The following is a 27,050-nucleotide window of genomic DNA, read 5'->3' on the forward strand; positions in this document are numbered from 1 at the left end:
TTTCTTTTATAGGGTTATATTAATGGCTTAGGGAGCTCTTTATAAACAAAGAAAATTTAATTTGTGTTGCAAATAGTTTCTTCCATACTTTGACTGTCTTTTGACTTTATGGTATTTTCCAAAGAGAGTTTAACTTGCCTGTAGAGAAAGGTCGAGGCTTTGATTACTTCTTAAGGCACAGTCTCTGGCGATTCACTGACTGTTCAGCTGCGGTTTTAGTCCTCTCTACCGGGAAGCACTTCGCGGCCCTGGCTTTGCCATAAGCCCGCCTCTGGGCCAGAGTTCTTCAGACTGCCCCTGAAGCTGCCACCACAACTACACGATAGTTACCTCCTGTGCTCAGGGTGCTTGATCAGATTCAAGACCACATACTCCTGCGTGCCAGGCGATGTGAAAGGTGCTCAGAAGACAGTAAAATGAACTCTTCCTTCACGAAACTTAATCCATCACAGGAAACAGCACAAAAGGAGGCAGAAAGTGCCAAGATAATCTCCACAGAAGAAAGACTCAAGCACCCAAAATATTAAAGTCAATCTCTCTCCCTCTTTGCTTCATGAATACATAAAATTACCCATGAAAGTTTTATATGTAAAACTTTTTGAAGGTAGGAAAAGCTAAAAACCGATTCAAATGTTGATAACCCAGATCTCAGAGTCAGATTAAAAGGCTTAGAGTCCCAGAGGCCGGACCACTCCTGCGCAAACCTGCCTGCAGATGGGAATCCCTGCCAGGCTTGGACAGCCCTAAACACATGGGCCGCAGAATCATCTTCACGGCCCTTTGGAAAGGGACTGAATCTTTTCAAAATTTTTACACATTGTTTTACAAACTCAGCAGGCAGCTTGAATTAAAAAGTGCTGCTTGCTCATAAACTGCCTTACAATCAATGGATCTAAACAAATCAGGCACTAAAAGGACTGGAGAAATTGCAGTCTACCTCAATGCAGACAGTTTTCACCCAATTTAATTAAAAATGTGTGTCAGGAACACAGTTTGAAATAGGTAAAGGGGAAAAGTACACATGTCATCTTTATAAGTTCACATAAAGTTTCAAATTAGTTAATTGATGTCGGTAACATTCCATTTTTTAAGAAGGAAAACATTATTAAAGTGTCAGATATCGGCAGAGTTGTCCTGACTGTGTAATTAACACATTTAAAGCGTTCTGGGAATGAAGGAATGTCACAGCACGGGTCCACTTTGGTGTTTGATTTTGATTTCACCCAATTCTGTGCCCGTGACATACATAATGACAAAATAAATGCACTTGTCTGAAATTCCCTGGGCTGGGGTGAGTGGGATCTGCTCCTAATACCTACATCTAAATAGCTCCTTTGGTCGGAGGTTGTTTTAAATGCATAAATGACAGCAGAGTCAGGTCTGGAGGAGGGGAAACGGGGAAACAGTGCTTAATGCTCACAGAGGTTCTGTTTGGGAGATGAAAAAGTTTGGCTGTAGACTGTGGTGATGCTTGTACAACACTGAAAATGTACCTAACGTCCCTGAATTTAATGGCACTATTGAATTTTTTAAAGTACACTTAAAAACAGTCAAAATGGCAAATTTTATGCTGTATATAGTTTACCGTTAAAAAATCCTAACAAAATGAAACAGAAACCCTTGTGATCCAACATCAGAAATAAAATATGTATTTTTAAATAATGTTCATAACAATATAAGCTGTCTTACAGCTTCTCAAGGTCATTACCATCTTACCCCAGGATCATATACTTCGGTTTAAGCAACTTAGTCACAGGTAACGTGAAGCAAGTCCACAAAATTTATGAAGCACCTACTGCATATAAGACACTGTCCTAGACACCGTAAAGGATGTGTATCAGCCCCTTAAGGATTTCACGATCTGTCTGGGAGAGGTGGTCAAGCCAGAAGCCACATACCTGAGAAATCTATATATTCAATGTCAAATAAATATCACAGGATCAATTTTTCAAGTGAACAGACAAATGAAATGCCAAATAAAACCACAGTTCACTGAGAGACACAGATCACTGTGGCCTATCAGCCAGGAAGTGTTAATTGAGTAATATTTCTTTTTATTAGTATTACTAGCTACTGCCATGCTTATACAATGCTTGCTCTCCTTCTGAGCCCATAAAAGCATGGGCTAGATTTTAGGGCCGACGACCTTCAACTCCACGGGGTGTTTCACACCAGCGAAGTTTTTGTTCAGCTCATGCTGAAGCAGAGACGGAGTCCTGTGGACCTGACAGAACTAAAACATCCTGGAGAGTCACACACCATGAACCCAGTCCTGAACATCACAGAGCACCTGTCTTGGGAGGGGCAGACCAGGAAGCATGACGCGGGGGATGTCTCCTCTGAGGAATCAGACACGTGGTTCTCTGGGGAGGAAACACAAACTTTGGAATCGTTCAAAACTGGGTTCAAAGCCAAGCACCCTGCCTCCTAACTTCTGGTGTGGTAGATTCCCTCTCAGATCTCTCCACCTCACTGGTTTTGAGTCTATAAAGCAGGGATTGATGCCACCTGGAAGAGTGATGTGTGGGTGAGCTGGGACGTGAGTGACAGGGGCCAGCACGTGCCCAGCCCACAGCAAAGGCTCCGTGAAGATGCGTCTGCTCGATCCAGCCCTTCTGCCTGACATAAGTCATCCGTGTTTGGGCAAGAGAAGGAGGCCCAGTTGCTCCCTATCACCTTCCTTCCCCAAAAGCTTAGGTTCTTAACCCAGATACCTGCAAACGAGGCGCTTGGATTTGCCATTATTCCAACGATATTGCTGGCCTTGAGAAAAACCCTTTGATTCACGCTAAGAAATTAAGTCTACTGACTGATGTCAGCTGCTAATGCACAAGACGCTCCCAGAGGCCCGAGGAGGTATATTTACAGAACAAGTCAGCAAAGCATAGATGATGAATGTCCACAGCCAGTGTGCACAGATATCCAAGTGATAGTAAAAACTCAATGCAGGCAAAATACACCGGTGCCATATTTCCATTAAAACGTGGCATTCGGCTACTCCATGGCTGAATTGTAACAGCACCCTTTCACCCATGGCCCCGAAGCAAGCAGGTGACCTTTGGCCCCCCGACACCCAGTGCCCCGGGACCACCGTCTTCCCACCCGCAGACACGGTCTTACACTCGTCAGCCGCCGTGAGCATCCTTTTGTCCCTCCACATTTGAAAGGCTTCCCTAACCATCCAGACACAGAGAGTGTACCTCTCCCTGAACACTTCCTCCTCGTCAAAAATATTTAAGACTATAAGGAAGGAAAGAGAATCGTTTGAAAGATTATTTCCTCTGTCTGTTTCAGATCATAAACTCCTTTCATGTTGAAAAACCCGAACAAACTTCCTAAGGACCCACGTCCTTTCCCACAAACCCCCTTTCCAAGGTGGGCCAGACCCAGGAGCCGACTCTGCTCCCTCTTTTTAAACGCGGAGCCAGGATGCTGCGGGGCACGTCTCAGAGCAGGAGAGGCTCACTTGCAACGCCATCACATCCACAGATTTCTTCATAGTCTGTCATCAGAACAGACTCAATAGCCCAGATTTGTTACATGACCTCCTGCCTGGAGCCAAAAATCTAAAAGCAAGAAACCACCTTGAAAAGAGAATCCAGAGACAGAATTTTAAAAACAAGCTCCCAAAAGTCTGCTTCTTAGCTACATGAATTGTATATTTAAAGTAAATTTTGTCTTGAATGTTTTCACCACACACACACACACACACACACACACACACACACGGCTATGTTAATTAGCTTGATTACGGCGCTTATCTCACAATGGATACGTATATCAAATTGTGCACCTTAAAAATATACAAGTTTTAGTTGTGAAATATCCCTCGACTAAAGAATTTAAAGTAAATTTTGTTTTCCCAATACACATATTTTATACAGATTAGTCACGTAATCTCATCACGTACCATGGAAAGACATGCTTCCCGCGTTGACGGCATATGTAAAGCAACTGGACAAACACAAACCACACAGCGCGTTCTGCGCTAGCTCATGCTGCCACCTATAGAGCGTGTGCTGCACATGTCCGCAGCCAAGACGTGCCGTTTACACAACACTGACTACCCACAAAACCAATGTCCAAGGTATCCGGGACGACGGAGGCTCCCCACGCCTGCTGCCATGGTTCCCCTGTCCTTCCTTCCTCTCCTTCCTCCCCCTCTAAAAATATATCTTGAAAGATGTTGGAAAAAAGAGCTTTTCAGTCTGTGACTGGAAGTACAGTAAAAGGTGGCAAAGACTAGTGCAGAAGCCATGAAAACTGCTGTAATTTCTGGCACACAAGAGACCTGATGTGAGGTACAGCCTGCAGAAGAGGAACACTCTGGTCCAACCCTGTGCTGATTCGTATCCTGGAATGACTTGGCTCTCTGACCCCTTCTCCATCAAACAAGAGCTCCACCCAACATGTTAAAAGGATAAAAAGGCGCCTTAGCCTCAAGCCGTCAAGTACAAAATAAAAGTAGAATTAACTCACCTTGTTGCTTTCAAAATTAGGCATGTGACTATGTGTCTCTTCTTTCACTATCTCGGCTGGTTTCTGGGGAGAAAATGCGCCACGTGTTAGATTTAGTCGCAATCAACCTGTGTCAAAGTCCTTTAAAGAAGCAAAGAGCGCGTGAAGCCACGTGACTTTCTGACCATTTCTACAGGCAAAGCTGAAAAGTCACCAGTTTTTCCACAGTGGTTACTTCAAGTCCAAGGCTGCGTCTGCTCTGCATTTTTACCTTTGGCTCCTCCAACCAAGGGCCAGCCTGAAACGGAGCGGGACCCTATAGTCTTTCCCCGTCCGTGTCCTCCAGCTGCCTTGTCTGCAGGAAAACTCTAGCCAAAGAATAACTTTAACCAGAGAAGTGAGAAAATGCAAAGCAAAGGAAAACAAACAGGACAAAATAATAATAGTTTAGTCATTAGCAGAGTCAAGGACCTTTAGTCCCTCCTCAAGGGCTATAGATAATAATCTGAGCCATGTCCTGGGAGCTGTCCTGTAGACACTGAAAACCCCACCAGGTGGGAGAAGTGAACTCCATGATGACCAGGCTGTAGCCATGACACAAGCTGCCACAATTCCGAGACTTGGCCTCAAAGAAATGGGAACAAACCGACCCTGGAACTGCAGACTAACTGTGCTTAAAACAATCGAGATGACGCTGGTCAGAGCACCAGACCGATTTCAAGACGGCCGTCAGAGCCGACTGTGCTGTTCCTGCAGGAAGCCCCCTCCCTCCGCCTGTAAAAGCTCTTGCCCCCTGATTGTGAGCGGTGTGGGAATCGGCCTTTAGACACGAGTCCAGCCTCCCACCGCCCACCCCCAGTTGCCGGCCTCCAGAATAAAGCAAACTTTCCTTTCCACCAACTTTGCCCTCGAGTATTGGCTTTTGAGCAGCAAACAGCCGGACGCCACTTTTGGTAACAAACCTGTTTAATAAAACTGTTGGAGAAAACTTTGAGACACTATAAATCCCTTTTGTGTAAAACAGAGAGAGGGGTCACTGCAGACACCTCTGTACTTCTCAGTGCACCCCTGGGGACCTGAGCAGCACCCTCTTCCTCTGGACCCAAGGGGCACCGCCACGGCCTGGCTGGTCCCACTGCCCCTGGCCGTGTGCACACTCCCCTTGTGGATAATCTCCCGGTTGTCATAACTTGCTGGCAAAAGGCAACAAGCTATCATACTTGGTGTCCTGGAACCTTTCTCCACACCGGGGGAAAATCGTGTGGTTCTGGGGCCAAAATAAAGGTGCCCACGGGGGCTCCTTCAATCACGTGCCTGTGTCAGTGGGAACAGGTGGGCTGGTGAAGGCCTCCCGTTCATCAGTCACCCAGGAGACTCCGAGTCCTGCTGTTTCCTCGACCTCAGAGTCAAAGAAGGCACGTGGCCAAGTCCACGCTGGCTCTTAATGCCTCTGCCTGGAAGTGTCACCCGTCATCGGTGACGGCAGGTCGCGTAGCTACACCTGAGCTAAAGTGGGTGGAGAAGCCAGCTCTTACCGAGTGACCAGAATTGATGCTAGCGACAAGCCCCAAGGACCCAACGGCTCCTGCCAGCTGAGCCCCGAATGTGCAGCGCCGAGCTCTGCGGCCGTGTAGACAAGTGTGCTCAATAGAGTCGGTCCCACTGGCCCAGACCTCAGTCACCCAAACCTTCTGAGAACTCAGACCCCGACTGCACGAGCGTTCTCTCCCTATGGTCTACACAGAGAAGGAGCCGTGACGAAGAAAGCTCGCTGGGGCTGATCAAACTGCACTTCAGGAGAAGTTCAAAGCACATTCTTTCACAGAATAATTGATGTGATGCGGATCGCTGACTCGTTCACTGATTCAGCAATATGTAGTAAAGACTCTTCTCACTATTTGCAAAAGACTCAGGGAAGGAAACGGTCTCTCTCTCCTTCTCGTGGATGTTCACGCATCTCGCCCAAAGCCTAAGTAATGTCTTAAGGAAACAAGCCCGAGGCCGAAAGTCAACGTGCTGAGGAAGGCAGTGGAGCCCTGGGAAGACGAGCCCTCAGTGACCCCACAAGCCGCTGGGCTGCAACTCTGGAACCTTTGCAGCTTTTGCCGGGAGCCTCTAGACCTCTAGTACATGCGTGGTAAGAGTCTCCTATTGTTTAAGCCACTTCTCCTTAGGTTTTCTGTTCTTTATAGCTAGAGGCATCCTAATAGTGCTAATTACACTTTTTAATTTATTCATTAATGTGGGAACCCCAAGGACAGATAGGAGCTTAGTCTGAGCCACTCTGCAGCTGAAAGTAACAAAGCTTTGAAGCTGCGTTATGTTTTTTCTAATTAAACAATTCAGAGATTACACAAATTCAGACGGACCTTCTCCTAATTAGTCCACATTATTTTGGTTTTACTGCAGTTAGTGTCTTATTCTTAGCTTATCTCTGGAGTGAAGTGAACTACGGGAAGTGCAGTGGAGGGTGACCACTCTGGTAGCTGCTGGAGAATCTAAGGAAAGGCCCTCTCTCTTCCTGCCGGACTCTCTGGGACTCCCTGAAAATAAGTGAATTTCAGCAGAGGTCAGACCTGGACTCAGTCCACTGTGATTTCAGTCAAGCCTTCTCATGCATCAACTGCAGACCTGGGGTTTATACACCTGCTTATTGCCTGCTGCAAAATGATATCGTAAAGCTACTCTGCTAAAATAGAGCTGAGCATGTGTGGAGAGATGCTGAACTATTTCCCCCAAAAGGAATCAAAGGTCAGGGTCCCGGCTAAACAGAGACTGCAATTCTGAGCATTTTTCTCTTTTTAAAGTACTTATAAAAATAAATATAGGGGGCTTCCCTGGTGGTGCAGTGGTTAACAATCCGCCTGCCAATGCAGGGGACACGGGTTCGAGCCCTGGTCCGGGAAGATCACACGTGCCGCGGAGCAACTAAGCCCGCACGCCACAACTACTGAAGCCTGCGCGCCTAGAGCTCGTGCTCCGCAACGAGAGAAGCCACTGCAATGAGAAGCCCACGCACCACAACGAAGAGCAGCCCCCGCTCGGCACAACAAGAGAAAGCCCGCGCACAGCAATGGAGACCCAATGCAGCCAAAAATTAATTAATTAATTAATTAAAAAATATTAAATAAATATAATCTTAAATCTGGCAGAAGACATTACTTTGTGACAAATGTAGTCCTTAAATCAGACAGAACTTCAACATCAATGTCTTAATATCTGGATGTCACTTTTGTGCATATTACAAGTGCTAACAATCATTTCCTTAACATTGAGGTATAATAAGTCAGGACTTTAAAATAGAAGCTGGTGTAAGAAGTCAGCACTCTGGGAGAATCGAGGCTGATAAAGCGGACAGTTAACTCAATCACCCTTGTCCTCCACTCAAGCTCGGATAGAGAAAGGTTGGAGGGGGCGGTGGATGGCAAGGGGATACATTAACCACTACTAAAGCCAATGAGAAACGAGGCACTGAAAGTAAATCATAATTTCTTAAAAGTGAAAACTCAAAAGGAGACAGTGCAGCATAGAAGAGGAAAAAGGTGACTAACGCCCATGGACCATAGTCCCTGTCACCATGGTTGACCATCAGTAAAACGCTTTCTAATGTCAGGCCACAGCCAGAGTCCCAATCCCTAGCATTCTCTCCCTTTCACTTTCATTATATTTTCCACAGCTTAGCCTTTCGTCCTGTTCAGGAACCACTTGGTTCAGGACAAACAGGGTTCAGTGGCTTGAGCTTCCCCATTCATGATACAGGCACTGAAATCACTCCATTAACTCAGAGCACAGCTTCTCTCACCCGGCACCTCGATCTTGATTCTCTCATGAGCCAAAGATGGGTGTCAACAGAATTCTACGAGGGTCTCAATGTCAAGTTTGTTCTCCAGAATAAGCTTTTACGACCAGAGGCCCTGGAATGTAAGCACGCACCTTCCAACATATGCAGGAAAATGAGCGGCTCTCTGAAATCAACTGCAAAGGTGTCAGGTGGTGGAAAACCAAGTGGCTGACGTAGGAGGACAGAAAAAGTGACACGTCTGGTTGGAAGTATGTATCGCTCTGTGGGTAAATTAAAGAGAAAACGATCGGGAGGCAGAGCCAGAAAAGTGGGAGCATCTTAGGAATCAGAGCGCAGGTCTAAAGGCAGCTTAACAGCCCTCCTGGACCGTCAGGAAGACCAACCCTCTAAACAGCTGATGACGTCTCCTTACCACCGAGCACCCGACACCCCTGCCCCGCGCTCCAACGCAGCTGCCCTGCCCTCTCTGCACAGCTCCAAGGAGCTCCTGACCGACTCAGAAGTCCTGGGGGGAAGCTTCTAGGCACCGGAGTGAAGGAAAGGTTAAGAGGCCACAGTCAGCCTCGCTCACCATCACAAAAAAAGCGGATGTTACACGATGGCACCCGGCAGGAACAAGGGACAGCCCACCTTCCACACTCCTCCGAACCTCAACTTCGACCTTCACTCGGCAGCGGGAGTGCAGTGTCGCAGGCCGCTGCTGCTGCCGGACGGTCTGAGTGGCCTCGACCCTGACCTGCGACCCTGTTATTCACAGGCGTCATCGGCTACCAACAGGCTGAACAAACCACACCTGCCCCCTTGGACCCGGAGGGGTCCTCATTCTTGAGGTTCCCTTCGTCCATCTCAGTTTGACTCCAAATTCATAAACTGACTAGTTGGGATGTTATATTTTGTAACATTTCGTCCTTCCGGCAACACAGAAGTGGAGAAAGCGCAATGCTGCAGCCACCAGCCATTCAGGGAATGATGAGACGCCCACAGCTTAAAGCGAGTCACTCAAAAGCATGAGAAAAGCGTTCCAGGTTATGATAAAAGGCACCATCATAATCAAGTAGTTTAATATAAAGGCCAACCGTTCTTCATTGTGAACCAGAAAGTCCTAAGGGCATGAAAACAAGTACCCGCCCCTCCTTCCACAAGGAGACCGGTGGCTCCAAGAGCTTAGCACCAGGACATAAATGAAGGCCTCTCGTGCAGCTCTCCAGGTGTGCAGCCCCCGTCGTGTGGTGTGGACACCGCTTCCCCCCATCAGACTACACACCAGTCTGGGGAAATCCATCTCACTCCACAGCCTCGAACACAATGGAACTCAAATACGGGAGCAACAGAAATTTACGTTTACTGTTCCCAAACAGTATGGAAACACTATTTGACACACTAGGACTTTACCTCCGTTTAAAACTGTCCAAACACTCTCAGCGTGCAGCCCAGAAAACACACAATAAAAGATCAATAACAACAATTCATGTTGGAGGTGGAAGTGTGGATGATAAATTTGGTATAAAAAAGTAACTGCCTAAAATATCTTAATATTATTACTATAAAATTCTTAAGTATGCAATAAAAATATTTAAACTGTTAGTTTGGGTTTTAAGAGAAGACCAAATCTTTGGGTCATTTTTTTGTCATGTCGAGGAAAAGAATAATATTACTAGTAATTTAGGGAATACAACAGGACATATGAGAAAAGTGTTCAAAATGTCAAGAGGAAGTGGAAGGCTACTACATTAAGACAGAGTTATGACATTTTAAAAATATATCACAGGGAAAACATTGCAGAAGTTAAAAATAAATGACAAGGTTAAAAGTGATTAGTACTGAAAGCGGAGCAGGAAAGCTCGCTGGTTCCTGTGATTCGGGGCAAGCGCAGGGCTGGGACCCACTTTATTTAAGAGGAACAAAAATGGGACTCAAATGCTAATACTGACCTTATACAGAATATAAATTATTTTCTCAAAAGCCTATAATTGGAAATGGACCTTTAATGCCTCCAGGTAGATACCAGAGGCAAAGTCATGCATTTCGGCACAGACTCCCCTTTGAGGCCCAGGATTGGGGCCCGGAGGCCCTGGAGACCTGCTGGGTGCACTGGGGGGGGGGGGGGCAGAGCCAGCTGGAACCCAGGCCTCCGACTCGGGCCTGGGGCCCTTTGCTTCTGCTCCTGTCCAGGCACCAGGCCTCAAAGTGAGCCCCTCTCCCCGTCACCTCTCCCCTCCAGTCGTCCTGTCCCATGCAGGACTCCACCTCTCTCCTCCATGAGGCCAGGAGGAGGGACACAGAGAGAGAGGGTCCACTGTGCGCCAGGCCCTGGACTGGGCACTAACACTTCACTTGGTGCCCAGGCTGACCTGCACGGTGACATCATCTCCGCCACATGCACAAGGAGACTGAGGCCTGAGGTCGGGAAGCTAGGACGGGGCAGATGCGTGATTCCCGACCACATGGTCTGATTATACCATCATCCCATCCTTCCACCGATGATTCCTAAGAGCCTTCTACCTGCCAGGACCTCTGCTAGGAACAGGGGCTACACAAGTGAGCAGTGCAGACCATGGCCTTCTTATGGAGCTTACAGCTTAGCACAGAAAAGGGACAGTAACCAAATAAGGCTGAAGTGCCGTCACAAACTGTGACGTGTGCTAAGAAGGGTCCTGGTAGCAGAAGAGCCTTGGGGGGAAAGATGGGCAGACAAGAAAATGCACAGCATAGGATCTAAAAGATGAGCAGTAGCTAAGTGCAGGGGACAAAGAACATTCTAGAGGCCAGGGAGAGCTCTGGGGAGGGGCTGGGGATAAGATGCAGGCAGGGCTGACGGAGCAGCAGTAAGAAGGAGGTGGGCACAGTCCTGCGGTGCCCGCCACCCACCTGTCCACAGGCACCTCCACATGCACGTCCGGGGCCCCCGTAACTTCTGGTGCTCCTTGGGTTTCCTTGTTAGGAGTCTGGGCTTCATACACGTCACCATCTGGAGAAAAACAATGCAGGCAGGGTTTTCAAACCGATGTTCATTATACCTTTTCTGAGCCAAACCAGAGTTACAACTCAGCATCCTTGGAGCTTCCTGTGTCACTGTCAGGCGGCCTGGCCGAGGGACCCCGGGACCCATACATCCCCTCCCCTGCATTTCCCTACCACCCTTGATTTTGCTTCAGTCGAGGTGCTGGGTTCAGTGGCCCTCAACACCTGCACTGTCTCCACAAAGGTCCGAGACCCCAGGAGTCACCGTCATCCCTGTGTCCCAACCCCCATGGGACTCAGGCCAGAGACAAAATACAGTGAATGTTTGACAAGTGTGCGCTCGGTTCATTCAGTTAGAAATAAACGCAAAGCAACCAACACCAGATTTTGGTGTTGAGACACCAACATCAGATTTTAAGCACACACAGATGCGTTACTTCAAAATATATTCAAGAACCGGGCTTTAACGACACAGGGGTTGAATCTGTACACTGCAAGCCACTCAACCTGGCTGACAGACAAAATCATCTAATTAGCACTACAACTGGATGTAGTATCAATAGTAAATGCTTATAAAATCCCAAGGTTCCTGAAAAGTTTATCCTCATCCTGCTCAGAAGAAACAGGTGACAGCAGAGGAAAAAGAAGTGGGCTGGCCGGTTCCTTCACCATCCAAAAGGAGACAGATGTGACCACAGCCCATCCCTTTCCTCAGTCAAGAGTCCTGGACCTCCCCACCCCTCACGGGGTCCATTCTGGCCTTTCCCAGCCCCGGTCCCGGAAGAACCATCCCCCGAGCCCTGGGCTGGAGGATAAGGGATGGAAGAGGAGAGGAGAGGGCGGGCACCCACTGTGTCCCAGGGGCTCCTCTACCTATGCCTTTGATATTAATACTCATGGCAATCCTCAGACACACCTACGACATCCGTTTTCAGGTAAGGAATGTGCCCAGGTCACAGGCTCATGAGGGCCACAGCTGGAATCTGAGTCCCAGCGGGCCACGCTCTCCCCGGCAGCCCAGGCCACTCCTGGAGGGTATGTTTTGCCAAGAAAGACATTTTACTCCGTGATTAAATTTTCTATTACTGTTGACATATTACAGAATCTCAGGTAGTATAGGTTCAGTAGGCTCCGTGATGAGCCCCGCGAGGGTGGGGTAGAACAGCGTGGCCTCTGCTCACGCACCTGCCTCGCCTGCCAGGACATGAGCTCCGAGGACGAAAGGAACATGCCTGAACACCTGCGTGTCCGGACCAGCGCCTGGTGCACAGCAGGATGACGCATTTGTCATGGGATGGGGAGAGCCAGGAGAGGGGGAGAAGCCAGAGAAAAGCGTTAGGGAAACGCCCCACTCTGTAGCCTGAAGCAAACACAGGAAGCTAAGAAACGGGGAGCAAAGAGAAGAAAACCTGAGTCGTTCTGTGTGGTACTGAGAGCCGAGGGAGAAGACAGCTTAAGAGAAATGACTTGCAAACTTGTCAGATGCTGCGGAGAAGGCAAGGGAAGCCCTCCTTCCCGCCATCTCCCTCTCTTCTCCACAACCAACCAGGGGACTTAAGTCTTGTAGGTATCCATCACACCTGCAGATGACACAGTCACAGAAAGCACCTCCTTCAGAGCCTGGCCCCCAGTCAGAGCTAATAATAGTAGGAACAGTAGCACTAACTGTAGTAGTAACAGTAGTACCGATAATGGTAGTAACAGTAATACTACTGGTAGTAGCAATAGTAGTAAGAATAGGAGTAGGACTGTAAGGAGTGTATTTTAAATTATTTCGTTTTAAAATCACTTCTGAAGTTCAATCTTTTAAATGTCTCTCATACTCAAAAAGTAAACACAAACAGTGGGTTCTGATGGCTTTTATGTTCATGTTTCCCTCAAAAGGTTGATATGTTTGTTGGTTGTTTTCAGTGTCATTGGTCCTTAAAGGACAATATGCCCTCCCAGAGTTCCACAGAGATGATAGAATTACTTTTTTTTTTTTTTTTTTTTTTTTTGCGGTACGCAGGCCTCTCACTGCTGTGGCCTCTCCCGTTGCGGAGCACAGGCTCCGGATGCGCAGGCTCAGTGGCCATGGCTCACGGGCCCAGCCGCTCCGCGGCATGTGGGATCTTCCCAGACCGGGGCACAAACCCGTGTCCCCTGCATCGGCAAGCGGACTCTCAACCACTGTGCCACCAGGGAAGCCCCCAGAATTACTCTTAAATCCTGTGTTTATCTTGGAGGGCTTCCTAGTAGGAGAATCCCATCGCCCTCAGCCCTGAAATTTTACTTTTCTACTCCCCCTACCACGGCCCTACATGCCGAACAATTTATTAACAAGTCAGACAGTTACGAGTCGGGTTTTTAAATCAGATCGTTACAAGTCATATCTTTGCAGGATGAAATTGGTCTGGAAAAGCAGATTCCTGACCCGGCAGCATTTCGAATTGCCGACAGCGACACAGCATTTCACATTACCTGCCCCGCTGTGGATAAAAGGTTCTTTCCTTCTTTGGCGTAAAAAATAGAATCCAGTGCTTTGGGTGGAACGTTGTCGTATTTATGAGCTTCTTTCACCTTGGGATCCTCCTAAGGTACAAACGAAGAATAAAGAGCGTGTTGGGACGGAGGCGTGCAGTGAGGCTAATCGGTTATTTTGAGAAGGCCCAGGGAAAGCACACGCGCCCCGAGTGAACTGTGGGATGGGACCCAGGTGCCTCCAAGAGGCCCCCCTTCTCACACCATCTGGACCAGGCTGTCGCCTCCATTTCTCTTCTGTAAAGTGGCAGAAATACTCCCCTCCCTCCTCCCAGGGGGCAGCAGCTCACCAGGAAGGGAAGCTATTCTCTTCCCAAATGAAGGTGGCCGCGTGGTGCCTGGGAAAGGAGGGTCTGCATTAGAAGGGGGACAGGCAGGTCTGCAGAGGTCGCTGGGGCTTTAGAGATACTCCTTACAGCCTAATAAAAATCACTTCCATAACAACCACCAAACCATCACTGCTGGAACCACAGAGCAGGATGGAGCATCTCTGATAAAAAAATTGATGCATGGCAGGTGTCTTTGGGTTACAATTGAGGGGAACTTAGATTTCTAAAGAAATCTATAAACTATAATAACAAAGCATAACTAGATCACAGTGTAAGATGAACTAATTCTTAGCACCATCCCAATTCTATTCCAATTCTATCCCAGATATATCCCATCTTTATATACAAGCCATCTTTTTTAGTTCTCCCCTTTTCCATCTTTACTGAAGTATTTGGAAATGAATACAGGCAAAACTATATAAATAGATATTTCTTGTGAGCTCTCTGTGTCACTTAAGAAAATGTCAAACTAAAAACACCTACCTTGTGCCATTTATATATGGCATTATAGTGTATTATGCAAACTACTAGGGGTTTTTTTTCCTTGTGGAAATTAAAGTGTGAAAATAGTCCTTCAACCACATATATAGGAGCCAAGCAAAATCTTTCTACCTATTTTAGGAGGCTTTCCTGCAAGTTGAAATCGTGCTCATGAACATAGGAAACAAGATCTTTGCAGGACTGGTTTTAGAAACAGAAGATGATATATGGTGCTTGTGCCTTAGAGGCAGCTGGGGGCTGGGATTCGGGAAACCTACTAGATTCTTCTCGGTGTTACTCACATCTCCTTGTGACAAGCATTTTCCGTATCTTTGGCCTCTAAGATAAAGAGGCCATATATTTATTTTATTATCTCTGAAACAGCACTCAGAGGACAGTGACAAGGAAATATTACCCAGCCTCGTTACGAGGACACAAAAGCAGCGAGGATGCTGTGCAGAGAGCACAGAGCAAACCACACCCATCGCGGTTTGACCACCCGCTCCCGTAACCCCAGGAGATGTGGAAACAAGAACTCCCGGGGGAGCAGGATGGCAGGTGAAGGCGGGCGTCACGTCATTAAACCAGTTTTATTGTTTAATCTCATACTTTGCCTAACAAGCACATGAAGGGAATGCAAGATTCTAAAACACCTCATTCCTGTGAAATCCAGGGAAAACAGAGTGGCATGGGTTTGGCCTCTTGTCAAGCGTTGGCTCAAACCTCTCCTTCTCGGCGAGAGCCACCCTGATGGCTCCCTCCCTATTTCCCTCCATTTTAAATGTCTCTGAATTAACAAAGAAGGTGCCATCCTTCAAGAGTTAGACCTGGCAGGATGCACTAACCCACTGGTTCCCGGGGACACTTTGCAGCAGTTCCCTCTCCCGCCAGTGTTCTGTCCCCCTTTCACAACGGGGCACTTCCCTACCACTGACCTCAGCAATCCATCAGACAAGAGGAATCGTATGCCGACAGGACAACGAAAAAAATATGGAAGCATAAAATGCCTTGGACTCCCCTTCTTAAAAAAAAAAAGTTCCCTTCCTTACCCTTCTCCACATTTTCCCCCAGCACTTAACTCAATCTACAGATAATTTATTTATACGTTCATTGTTCACCTGTCTCCATGAGGCATTAGACTCTCCATGAGGGCAGGGGTTGTGTGTGTTTGTCTGTTTTTCTCATAATGGGTCCCAGAGCCTGGGACAGTGCCTGGCACATAGTAGGCACTCAGTAAGTACCTGCTGAATGCATAAGTGAACAGGGCTGCTGTGAACCTGATCACACCCACCTTTCAAACACTTCAGGGAGTGGTCCCAACTTTATGAGGATGTTCCAACGCCCTTCAAGCTCTAAGCCTACCTGCCTGCATAGCCCACTCCTCACACCCTTTCACCGCAGGCTTTGCACACCCCACGCCTTCCTACAGAGCTCGGCTGCACCTGGAACTCCCCCCCTGCCCTGCCTCCTGACCTAAGACTCATCCTTCAAATCCCCATCCACGCCTGACCTGCAGGGCCCCCCTGCCGGGTCCTGTAACACCTCCACACGCAGTTCCAGGACCCAGGCCCACCGTCCGCACATTCCTGGCCCTAAACGAACGGCTGGCTCTCGATATGTACGCGTGTTCAATTAAGTGATCGTAACAGTTGCTCAGTAAATGTCTGCCGATTCAATGCACTGAGCAGGAATATGTAGACAGAGTAGGAAAAGAACAGTTGAAAATCTGGCATTCTCCAGACAAGGAAAGGTGAGGGGCTGCTAGGTGTAGCTTCCCTTCATGTTTGTATTAAACATGTATTTTCTCTAAACTACTTAGGAGGAGGTTGCATGAATCACGCACATTTACGGCTAAGTCCCTTAGACTGAGTACTGAAGACACGTGATCTATTTACACTTTCGGGTCGTTTCCTGACAACAGAGACAGACGCCCCTGCAGAACCACAGGACGGTCACCCCATTCAAGAAATCGGCCTTGGCGCAGGCTTTCTAGCTAATCCGCCATCCATACTCCATCTGGTCTCCATGCAACGGCATCCTTTGTGGACCTTCCCTCGAGTACAGAGTAGTCCAGGGCCACACACCATGTTTAGGTGTCGTGTCCCCTTCATCCCCTTTTACCTGGACCCAGTCCTCAGACTTTCTTCGTCTTATGTGGCACTGAATTTTTGAAGAACACAGGCCTGTTTTCTTTTGTTTTATAGGAAGAATCTGAGGTTGGCTTGGTGTTTCTGCATAATTAGGTGAAGGTTATGTGTCCCTGACTGGATCCTACACACTCGTGTCCCATCTCAGGTGTCACAGCCAGATCCCAGGACAACTGTCTGCCTGGTTGGTGACCTGGACCACCAGCCTCTCTGGGGGCCGTCCTCCTCGTCCCTCCAGCCAACGCCACCGGCAGGACGAGCAAACTGCCGGCTCTGACCAAACTCCCTGCACCGCCCTTTCATTCCTGCATGAATCTTGACCTACTCACCTTTGTTTTTGTTTTTGTTTTTTTGTTTTTGCGGTATGCAGGCCTCTCACTGTCTCACCGTTGTGGCCTCTCCCCTTGCGGAGCACAGGCTCCGGACGCGCAGGCTCAGCGGCCATAGCTCACGGGGCCAGCCGCTGCGCGGCATGTGGGATCCTCCCGGACCAGGGCACGAACCCGTGTCCCCTGCATCGGCAGGCGGACTCTCAACCACTGCACCACCAGGGAAGCCCAACCTACTCACCTTTGAAACCAGCTGTAAATGACTCACATTTAAGTAGATGAGCTTAATTATTTAAACAGAGCAAATTGTAATATAAGTTGGAGAAAGTATAGAAAGAAAACAAAATATTTACAAATATTTGTAATTTGTATTTACAAATTCCACTTTACAATGTGTAAATAAACTCCTGAGAAATACATTAAGACCCTACAAAGTGTACGACTAGACCCACATACCTAGCAAGTGTGACCACCCGCACCTAGCAGAGTGGGACGAGACACACAGGACCTGAAGCATATGCAGGCCCACACCCAGCTCATCCCCAGCACAAGTGTGTGACGGGAACTGGAAAGGGACATAAGAGCCTGGGTGGAGCTCGGATCCTGGACTTGGCGGTGGGGAAGAAGCAGCCTTGCGCAAAGGCCCGGCGTCTCAGACTTTCTTAGACAATCCCTCCGGCCACCCTGGACCTGGCACACAGTAGGTGCTCAACGCTGAGCGCCGTCCCCTCCCTCACTCAGCGGCTCTGCACCTGGCACATCACCCCACCATGTTGTCCCAAGCCGTCTCGATGACGTGGGACTGATAATACTGCCTCTTTGGGGTGGTCATGAGGTCTGCAGAGCTTCACCCCAGTAAAGGTTTTAGAACCTGGCGGGGCAGACAGAAGCACTCCATGAAATGCTGCAGGCGAATGCGATGGGTGGGCATGTCTGCATCCTGAGAGCCGTGGGGAAATGGTGGTAGACCAGTGGGAGGCAAGGAGGGGGTCTCCAGGGAAGGGCCACAGGTCCGGGAGGGGACGGCATGCACACCTCCTCTGCAGGCCCTTCAGGTCTGCTTCCCTCGGGACGAAGCCCGAACTCCCAGCACCGCACCCAGGCACAGGGGCCCCTACCTGCGGGCCCACACGCCTTGCTATTCCCCGACAGGCCAGCGCTTCCAAATCCCTGTGTTTCTCCAGAAGGGCTCCCTCCTCTGGGGTCTGGCAAACTCACCTGCGGATCCTAACTCCAGTGTCATCTTGTCCCTACAGAGAAACCCGGCCCCACTCCCAGCCCACTCTGTACACAGCTCCACAGCCACAGGTCTGCAGTTTCCACTATGTAACTCTCTCTCTCTCTGCCCGAAAGCTCCCCAAGGACCAAGGCAGGGCGGCCTGCATCTTCACACGCCTGGCACTTGGCACGTGTGGACACTCTGGTGTCTTTTAATTGTCAGAGCCACACGGATTTACAGCCATTCTCGGAAAACAGCGGATAAGCGGGAATCAGAATCCACTGCTTTCCAACACGAGGTAATGAGAATCACGCCTCCGACCCCTCCTCTCCATCCTCACATCCCCAGCCCCTCTGACATCATCGTGGGCTCTAGTTACAAAGGCCACAGTACTTCCTTTCAATTTCCTTCATCTTTCTTCCTATTAAAAGTATTTTTGGAAAATATACCTGAGGCACACTGGGTTTATTTCTCTGTGGTGCTTTAAGAAATATTATTTTTCTCCAGATCCCCTGTCAATCAATCCAGCTGTTTCAATGTCACTGTAACAGGTCATCTGGCTCCAGCACATGAAAGGCAGCCTCCCAAGGTAACCTGGGATGAATCAGACAGCGTCTAATTGATGAACATAACAAGCCAGTTCAGAGTCAATCCATCCTCAGGTAGAAAACAACAGGCCTGCTGGCAAAAGGCACTTCCCCGGCTCCCAAGGGAGCGGCCTGGCTCCAAAGCGGGTCAAAGTCTTCCACCAATGAACCAGTCCCTGCTTTGAGAATTATTAACATAGAAGACTTGCTAACACTTGAACCTGACTGTTGCATCTCCAGGCTGCTGGAAGATGACAACAAACACCGCTTGACTGCTGTGCGATGTGGTGTGGACTTGACATCACCAGCCTGCAAACGTCGGTTCCAAAGTATTTACCTCACACTGAACTTCACAGTCTCAACCCGGTTACTGAAGCGTGGGTGTCAGACCCCACACGCCCTCACACTTAGGGTGCCAACGCTTGATCTCACTTCATTACTGTCTGCCACCAACACTTGGGCTTCATAGCCGAAGAGAGGTAGGTAATATTAACATTCTGATTGTGGGTATGATATAAAGACAATGCTTATTAACGATTTACTGACATTTTACAGAGGCTTGCACCCTAAAATGTTCATTTTAATATACGAATGCAATTTTAAGCACTTATTAAATTAACCTTAACTTCTCTGGAAGGTAACAGATACCCTCTTTGGAAGGTAACTGCACCATAAATGCAGTTGCTATAAAACTGAATTTGATGTAACAAATAAGAGTAGCTGCATTCGGTTACTTTCATTGGACTCAAAGAGTCATGGCTCCTGTTAATTGGACCATTTAAGGCATTGGCAGCCTCCTAACGATGTGTTTTCCAACATTCAAATATTTGAATCAACCAATAAAGTGAGCTGAGCCAATCAAACAAGGCAGACTGCCTCCCAAATATGGTTCAAGCATGCTGATCATCAATTACAAAGCACCCATGTGATTTCTTTGCCATCTTCTTGGAAACGGGCATTTTCATCAGTGTGACTTAAAGTTCCACTAAATCAAGATTAAATCTTTCATTCTGTGCTCAGTGGAAATCTAGATGTAAGAAGCAAACAGCTTCACTCTTCAATTTTTTTAGAACTCTGTTAGGGTGTCTATATTAGCTTAAATTAGAAATTCATGCCCACTGAGGCAAGTCTGATGACAGAAATCCTGGTGGGGGGGGGGAAATAGGAAGTAAAAGGGGGGAACCAGGTTTCACTGACAGAGACCCTGAGAGCTTCAGCAGAGGCAGGATTCCAACCGAGGAAGTCAGAGTCGAGAACGCTTACTCTTAAGGCCTGGGCTTTCCCTGGGTGGGAGCCACTGGTTCACTAAGAAAAAAAAAAAATCTGTTATCATAATGTGTAGATAAGATTCACCCACTGGCATCCAGTTAGATCCAGAGAAAGTTCGCCTTTTTACTCATTAAAGAATCCACAATGATAATCCCACACAAATACAGGAGCAGGTCTGTCCTCTACTACACATTATACGGGATTCTATTTGACATCAACAACACTTTTCTGGGAGTTCGGGGGGTTCTGAGCACAGGCCACCCATTCTCCTTGCTTGGCCCTGCAGTGAACCTTTCTCTGCTCCAAAAAAACAAAAACAAAAACCTTTCTGCATGAATATCATCCCACACAGCACAAAGCACCTCCTCACACACGCGGACCAACACCTAAACCCTCCTCCACCTTCCCCGGGGGCCCAGGTCTCTGCTGCTGACGCCAACATCCACCAGTGTCGCCCCGGGGAACCTGGAGTCCTCCCTGACTTTTCCACTTTCTCACACTCCACGGCCATCTAGACGTACCCGTGCTCCTGCCCATCGTTTTCCTTCCCATTTCACCGAATCAAGATGCCAAGAATCGTAAGACACGTGGTCATTTCCTGTGTCGCTAATAAAGAAATCAACCTGCCCTTTAAACCACGTCATGGTGCTTCCTTATTACCTAGAAGTTCTTTCTTCTATCTCTGCTTCCTGAAAAAGGCCTTTTGGAACTATTTAGACATAGATATTTATCAATATCACACCTGTGCAAAAAGGAAGGGGAGACAGTTAATAAATAAATGACTTGCATCCTCCCAAGGTTTTACATCTTGAGTCTGGCTCTTCTGAACCACTTCTGCCTCCAAGCCACCTGTGCTTTTCCACGGGACAGAAAGAGCGCTCCTCCATTATCCCTGGAATTCTCTTCCGAGCTGCTCTGCACACCTTGAGGCTGGTGCTTTCTTGCCTGGAGCACGGGAGGCAACCCTCTGCACCAATCTCAGCAACAAAACGCAAACAAGTGTGGTGGGCTGCCCCTGGCCACAAAGCCCCTCCCCCGATGCACAGGCAGTATGAAAAGTGAATACCCGGCCGCACTTCTCCACCGAGGGAGAGCCTATTTCTCCACCCCCTGGGACCCTGAGACCACTTGGAGGAAAACAGAGGTGCCGACCACCAGCACCAGCTTCCAGATGTGGTGATATGGCCTTACACAACCCAGCCCAGCGGATCCTCCAGCTAAATGCAGCTGCATAAGTAACCCGGTGAACTGGCCCAAGCCACCCAGCCAACCCACAGAACCTAGAGAAATAACAAATCATTGTTGTTTTACAGCCCTAGGTTTGAGGATGGCTCTTTTTTTTTTTTTTAATTTTATCTATTTTTGGCTGCGTTGGGTCTTCATTGTTGCACACAGGCTTTCTCTAGTTGTGGTGATCGGGGCCTTCTCTTGTTGCGGAGCACAGGCTATAGGCGCGCAGGCTCAGTAGTTGTGGCACGTGGGCTCAGTAGCTGTGGCTCCCAGGCTCTAGAGCACAGGCTCAGTAGTTATGGCACACGAGCTTAGTTGCTCCACGGCACGTGGGATCTTCCCAGACCAGGGCTCGAACCCATGTCCCCTGCATTGGCAGGTGGATTCTTTTTTTTTTTTTTTTTTGCGATACGTGGGCCTCTCACTGTTGTGGCCTCTCCCGTTGTGGAGCACAGGCTCAGGACACGCAGGCTCAGTGGCCATGGCTCACAGGCCCAGCCACTCCGCAGCATGTGGGATCTTCCCAGACCGGGGCACGAACCCGTGTCCCCTGCATCAGCAGGCGGACTCTCAACCACTGCGCCACCAGGGAAGCCCAGCAGGCGGATTCTTAACCACTGTGCCACCAGGGAAGTCCCCAGGATGGCTCTTTACACAGTAACAGGTTACTGAAGCTGATAGCTCCGCTATGTGTGGGTATCTCCCTTTCCTGGGTCCATAAAAGAACCGGCTGTTGTTCTGCAAAAACATATGGAATTGAAGGAGAATATACCCCACTAATAACAAATAACAGCACATCTTGCTGTTTCTATCTTTATGAATTTCCATACGTATATAATAACTTTCATTTCAATTCCTAATCACAGCAAAATCCTTTCGAGGACATTTACACAGCAAGTAAGCTCACCACGTGCAGTGTCAGCCATGCACCTCCTCAACTGGAGAGACAGTAAAGTGAGCAGCTGTGGCCAAGTTCACCGTGACAACAGATGAAGCTGCAGCACAACGGCCAAGATGCCATCAGCCTAAGAGGTGCCCGTATTTCAGAGCCTCAAAGATGGGGAAAATGCCTGTCACAGAATCAGTAACACACAGCAGCTCTTGAACCCAATTGCACCCCACCTGCCCCTCGCTGGGAGCGTTGCAGTGGCCTCAGGACGGGCCTCTCCTCCGCTATTGTTATTCCGGCTCCGTTTTCAGTCCGTACATTTTATTCCATCACTAGCAGTGACTCTCAAGTGCATATCTGTTCATTTCACTCCCTTGCTGAGGTCAGGATCCCTATGAATCCAAGTGTCTCACCTGCCCTTCCAGCCCTCATGACGGTCCCAGCCTGCCTTCCCAGCCTGCCACCTGCATCCCACTTCCCCATCTCAGGTATTGTGGTTTTCCTGACTCTTTGCACAGTGCTGATGGAGAGACACAGGTGCGTCTGAAAGTTGGGCAGTTTAATAGCAGAGGGGTTGCTGCCCTACTGGAATTATGCAAGCGGGAGGGGTTGATGCCGGTGGAATCCAGGATGACGTGTGGGCTTGGGCTGAGCCAGGGAACAGATTCCATTTTCCCGGTGAGGACTGTTACAGTCACTGTGTCCTGTTCACTGGCACGTCTGCCTTCGCCACTCACAGAAACTCACACTCAGCTCATCGCTGTATCTCCAGCACATGAAGGTTTCCTGGACCACCAGACACATCAACGGATGCCTCCATTTGAGTCTGATAGTCTGCAGGTCAAAAGCTCTGTGTGTATTTGTGTTCAGTTCATAGAAGAGTCAGGACAGAGTCTCTGCTTTATACTGTCAGTACATTTAAGAAAACACTTGCAGATTTAGACCATGTGATCCTGCAGTCCCACTCCTGGGCATATATCCAGACAAAACTCTAATTCAAAAAGATACTTTCAGCACTATTCACAACAGCCAAGACAAGGAAGCAAACTAAGTGTCCATTGATTGACAGGTGAATGGATAAAGAAGATGTGGTACATATATACAATGGAATACTACTCAGCCATAAAAAGGAACGAAATACTGCCATTTGCAGCAACACGGATGGACCTAGAGATTATCATACTAAGTGAAGTAAGTCAGACAGAGAAAGACAAATACCATACGATGTCACTTACATGTGGAATCTAAAAAATGATACAAATCAATGTATTTACAAAACAGAAATAGGCCCACAGACACAGCAAACAAACTTATGGTTACCAAAGAGGATAGTAAGTGGGCAGCGGAGATAAATTAGGGGTTTGGGATTAACATATACACACTGCTATATACATGATAGGTAAACAACAAGGACCTGCTGTGCAGCACAGGGAATTATACTCAATATCTTGTAATAACCTATAACGGAAAATAATCTGAAAAAGAATACACATGTCCACATATATGTATAACTGAATCACTTTGCTATATACATGAAAGCAACACAACACTGTAAATCAACTATACTTCAATTTTAACAATGTTTTAAAAAACTACTTATTTTTTAAAAGAAAACTCAGCACTCGATCTTACAGAGAGCTGCTACTCTGCCCACCTAACAGCCTTAGAATGGGAAGATGACCAAGGGTCCACGACAGCCCCTCACGTGCTGCAGGGCAATGTCTCCCTCGAGGGGCAGTCCTGGGTTTCCAGGTTGATTTTTAAATTTCCTCCCCCCACTTTCCAAAAGGATATTGAGGTAGTTCACGCAGAAAACAGATGAAAGTCTAATAAGTTAGACGTGGAAAATTGGGAACAAGTAAATAAAGGAACAAATATATTTGTCGTAATATAGCTGCCGTGACTAATCCTAAAATCCAGGCTTCTGTAGCCAAACAAAGGAGGCCGGCCTGTGGAGTAGCTTCCGTTCTCAGCAATGCAGCTCAGTCCTCAAATGGGGCAAGGATTCCTCCAGTGCTCAGTTCTGAGATCTGCGTACCGTACAGACCTTGACATAAGGGACGACGGATACCGTAAAGCCCTTGACAGGTATCTGAACACCAACCTTTGTTAAGTCAATGCCCTCTGTTTTCTTCTAGGGCTTTCCGTTTTCTAGAACAAAATGTGCTTGCTGTACCTGCTATACGCTCTTGTCACACTGACTTCATAGGAGAATCTCAGCGATAGACCTTAACCTTCCTAAAGTAACACATCTTTACACTGCAGTCTATGCCATGTTTGTGATCATTCTGTTAGACTCCAAAGTATTAAATGTCATCATCAAAACCCATTAATTTTCCAGTGATCCATTTCCAGAAGAGAAAAGGGAATGCAGACAATATCGGAACAAACACGCTCACATTTTAGACCAATTTTAAACTTATAATGAAAAGAAAATTACATCCCTACCTCTAAGGAGCCAAAGTCAAAACCCCACCACCATGAAATGAGGACAGAACACAAGCAGGTAGCGATAAACCCGCACTACAGGTTCAGCAGACGGATTCAATTACCTGTGTGCTCAGAGGCTTCCAAAACCATGAAAGTATGGGATTTCAAGCTTGTACTCTTCACGCTAAATAAGTCATCATTCAAAATTCGGTGCCCACACTATACATGAAAACACTGGGGAGGGCAGAAAAGAATAACTCTGCGGGACTAGAACCCTGTGCGTTCATGCAGGCGTTTTCCTAAATAAGTCATCATTCAAAATTCGGTGCCCACACCATACATGAAAACACTGGGGAGGGCAGAAAAGAATAACTCTGCGGGACTAGAACCCTGTGCGTTCATGCAGGCGTTTTCCCTTCCGGGATTGTCTGCCCCCTTCTCTGAATCACACTTCACGACCTGCACCTTTTTGCTGAGCTCCACGTGTGGATCACTCCCCAGCCTACAAACCATCATCCTATGCCCGTGACTCATTCATACAACATTTGTGTCATGACGTAAGTCCACGTGTGTCCCCACCAGATGGAGCGCACCCCAAGGGCAGAATCATGTCTATCATTTTTGTGTTCTCAGTGATTCCCATTCATTCATCCAACAAACACTTAACACTAAACGCAATCCTTAGAGAAAATCGAAAATACATAAAATGATCATTGAGCTCAAGAAGCTACCAAAATAACAACAGAATCAATTCGGAAAAACCTTGACACCAAAAGCCAGACAACAAGAGAAAGAGGTATCCTAAGCTAGTCTCACTTATAAAGAGACGTGCAAAAATCCCTAACAACATTTAGCAAAACTTATTCAGAAAAGTATTTTTTTTAGTAGTGAGGCTTTTTAGGTGCAGGCCGGCTGGGTAAGGATTGTGGCCATGAATTCGGTGTGAAGAGGGTCAGGTCAGCTGTGTTATCCCCTGCAGGGACTCTGAGCTCCTTCAGGGCAAGTGCAGACAGAGCGAGGGGCTGGGCTCCAAGACCAGGCTTTCACCAGGCGAATGCAAGGTGGCCCCTAGAGGTAAGGAAGCCAAAGCTCCTTGCGGGAAGGTGATAAATGGTGGGTAAGAAATCTGGGCTGCAACTGGAGGAAAGCAAACCCAAAGGCTGTTTGCCAGATATTGGAAAAGAACAGATCGATACCCTGGAGAGCCTGGAGGCCGGTGAGTTCTAGCAGGACGGGCCTAGAAAGCCGGGAAGGACACGGTACGCATTCAACAGCTTTGTTGAATGAACATTCACGCAAGTAGAGCCGCTGAAGTACTGATTCCATAAGCTGGTTTGGGAGGTTTTCATCATGTAAACAGGTGATAAGGGCCCTTCGGAGCCGCCAAGGTCTGGTTCCTACCTGTCTTGCTCGGCCTGCGCTCTGTACCGCAATGTCAGACTGCGTGCAGATGGACGCACGCACACCCCTCTGTTGCAGATGGACGCACGCACACCCCTCTGTTGCAGATGGACGCACGCACACCCCTCTGTTGCAGATGGACGCACGCACACCCCTCTGTTGCAGATGGACGCACGCACACCCCTCTGTTGCAGATGGACGCACGCACACCCCTCTGTTGCAGATGGACGCACGCACACCCCTCTGTTGCAGATGGACGCACGCACACCCCTCTGTACCTTCCTCCAGTTGCCAAGTCTGCCTGACATCTCCGCCCAGCTCCTGCCAGGCCTTTTGCTCCTACCACTGCCAGAAGACCTGTGTGTCTTTTTATCCCCACACTCACTGTGTTGCATCACTAACACCTGGGTGTGCCTCCCAGCCCTGGAGACTGAGCTTCAAGGATTCACCTGATGCCTTGTTCGGCTCATTCACAGGAGTAAGCCTGTGCTGAGAAGCTCGTTCTACAATGGCGGGGCCGGCCTGTCGTGTGTCCTTTTTTTTTTTTAATTAATTTTTATTGGAGTATGATTGCTTTACAATGTTGTGTTAGCCTCCACTGCACAGCAAAATGAATCAGCCATACAAAAGACACCAGGGTCGACCACGGCTGTCATCGGCCCTTTTTAACAAGGACTCACTTTTTTCTTTCTTCGCGAATACTTCTCAATGTCTGAGTACTTTCTGAAAAACAAAAGAGAGTCAAGTCTGAAATGTGTGAAGCCCAGCCAAAAACATCTGAACAAAAATGTCGACTGCCGCGTCAGCCTCAGGAGGCACCGACCACGAGGAAGGCGCTTTCTGTCCCCAGAGGACACAAGCCCACATCAACAGCGGCTCCCAGGCTCAGGAGAAAGGGCCCCAAGGAAGTCTGTTCACTTTACTTCCCTGAAATCTTTTTTTTTTTTTTTTTTTTTAGTATTTTAAAACTTTATTTAAATGATGCAGGGAAGGGGCTAA

General features: G+C 48.0%; 1 protein-coding gene across 1 annotated transcript in view; it reads right to left on the minus strand.

Annotated features, from left to right (window-relative positions):
• LOC111168010 (doublecortin domain-containing protein 2C) overlaps positions 1–27,050 on the minus strand; it is a 124,442-nt gene that overhangs the window by 50,179 nt on the left and 47,213 nt on the right. Inside the window, 5 exon segments of the mRNA XM_089922504.1 lie at positions 4,480–4,542; positions 11,125–11,228; positions 13,682–13,708; positions 13,711–13,792; positions 26,732–26,774. Of these exon segments, the coding sequence (XP_089778630.1) occupies positions 4,480–4,542; positions 11,125–11,228; positions 13,682–13,708; positions 13,711–13,792; positions 26,732–26,774 (319 nt within the window).

Source organism: Delphinapterus leucas, chromosome 13, assembly GCF_059928025.1.
Source record: "Delphinapterus leucas isolate spDelLeu-1000000601 "Yukka" chromosome 13, BTC_Dleu_Yukka2, whole genome shotgun sequence".
Taxonomy (NCBI): domain Eukaryota; kingdom Metazoa; phylum Chordata; class Mammalia; order Artiodactyla; family Monodontidae; genus Delphinapterus; species Delphinapterus leucas.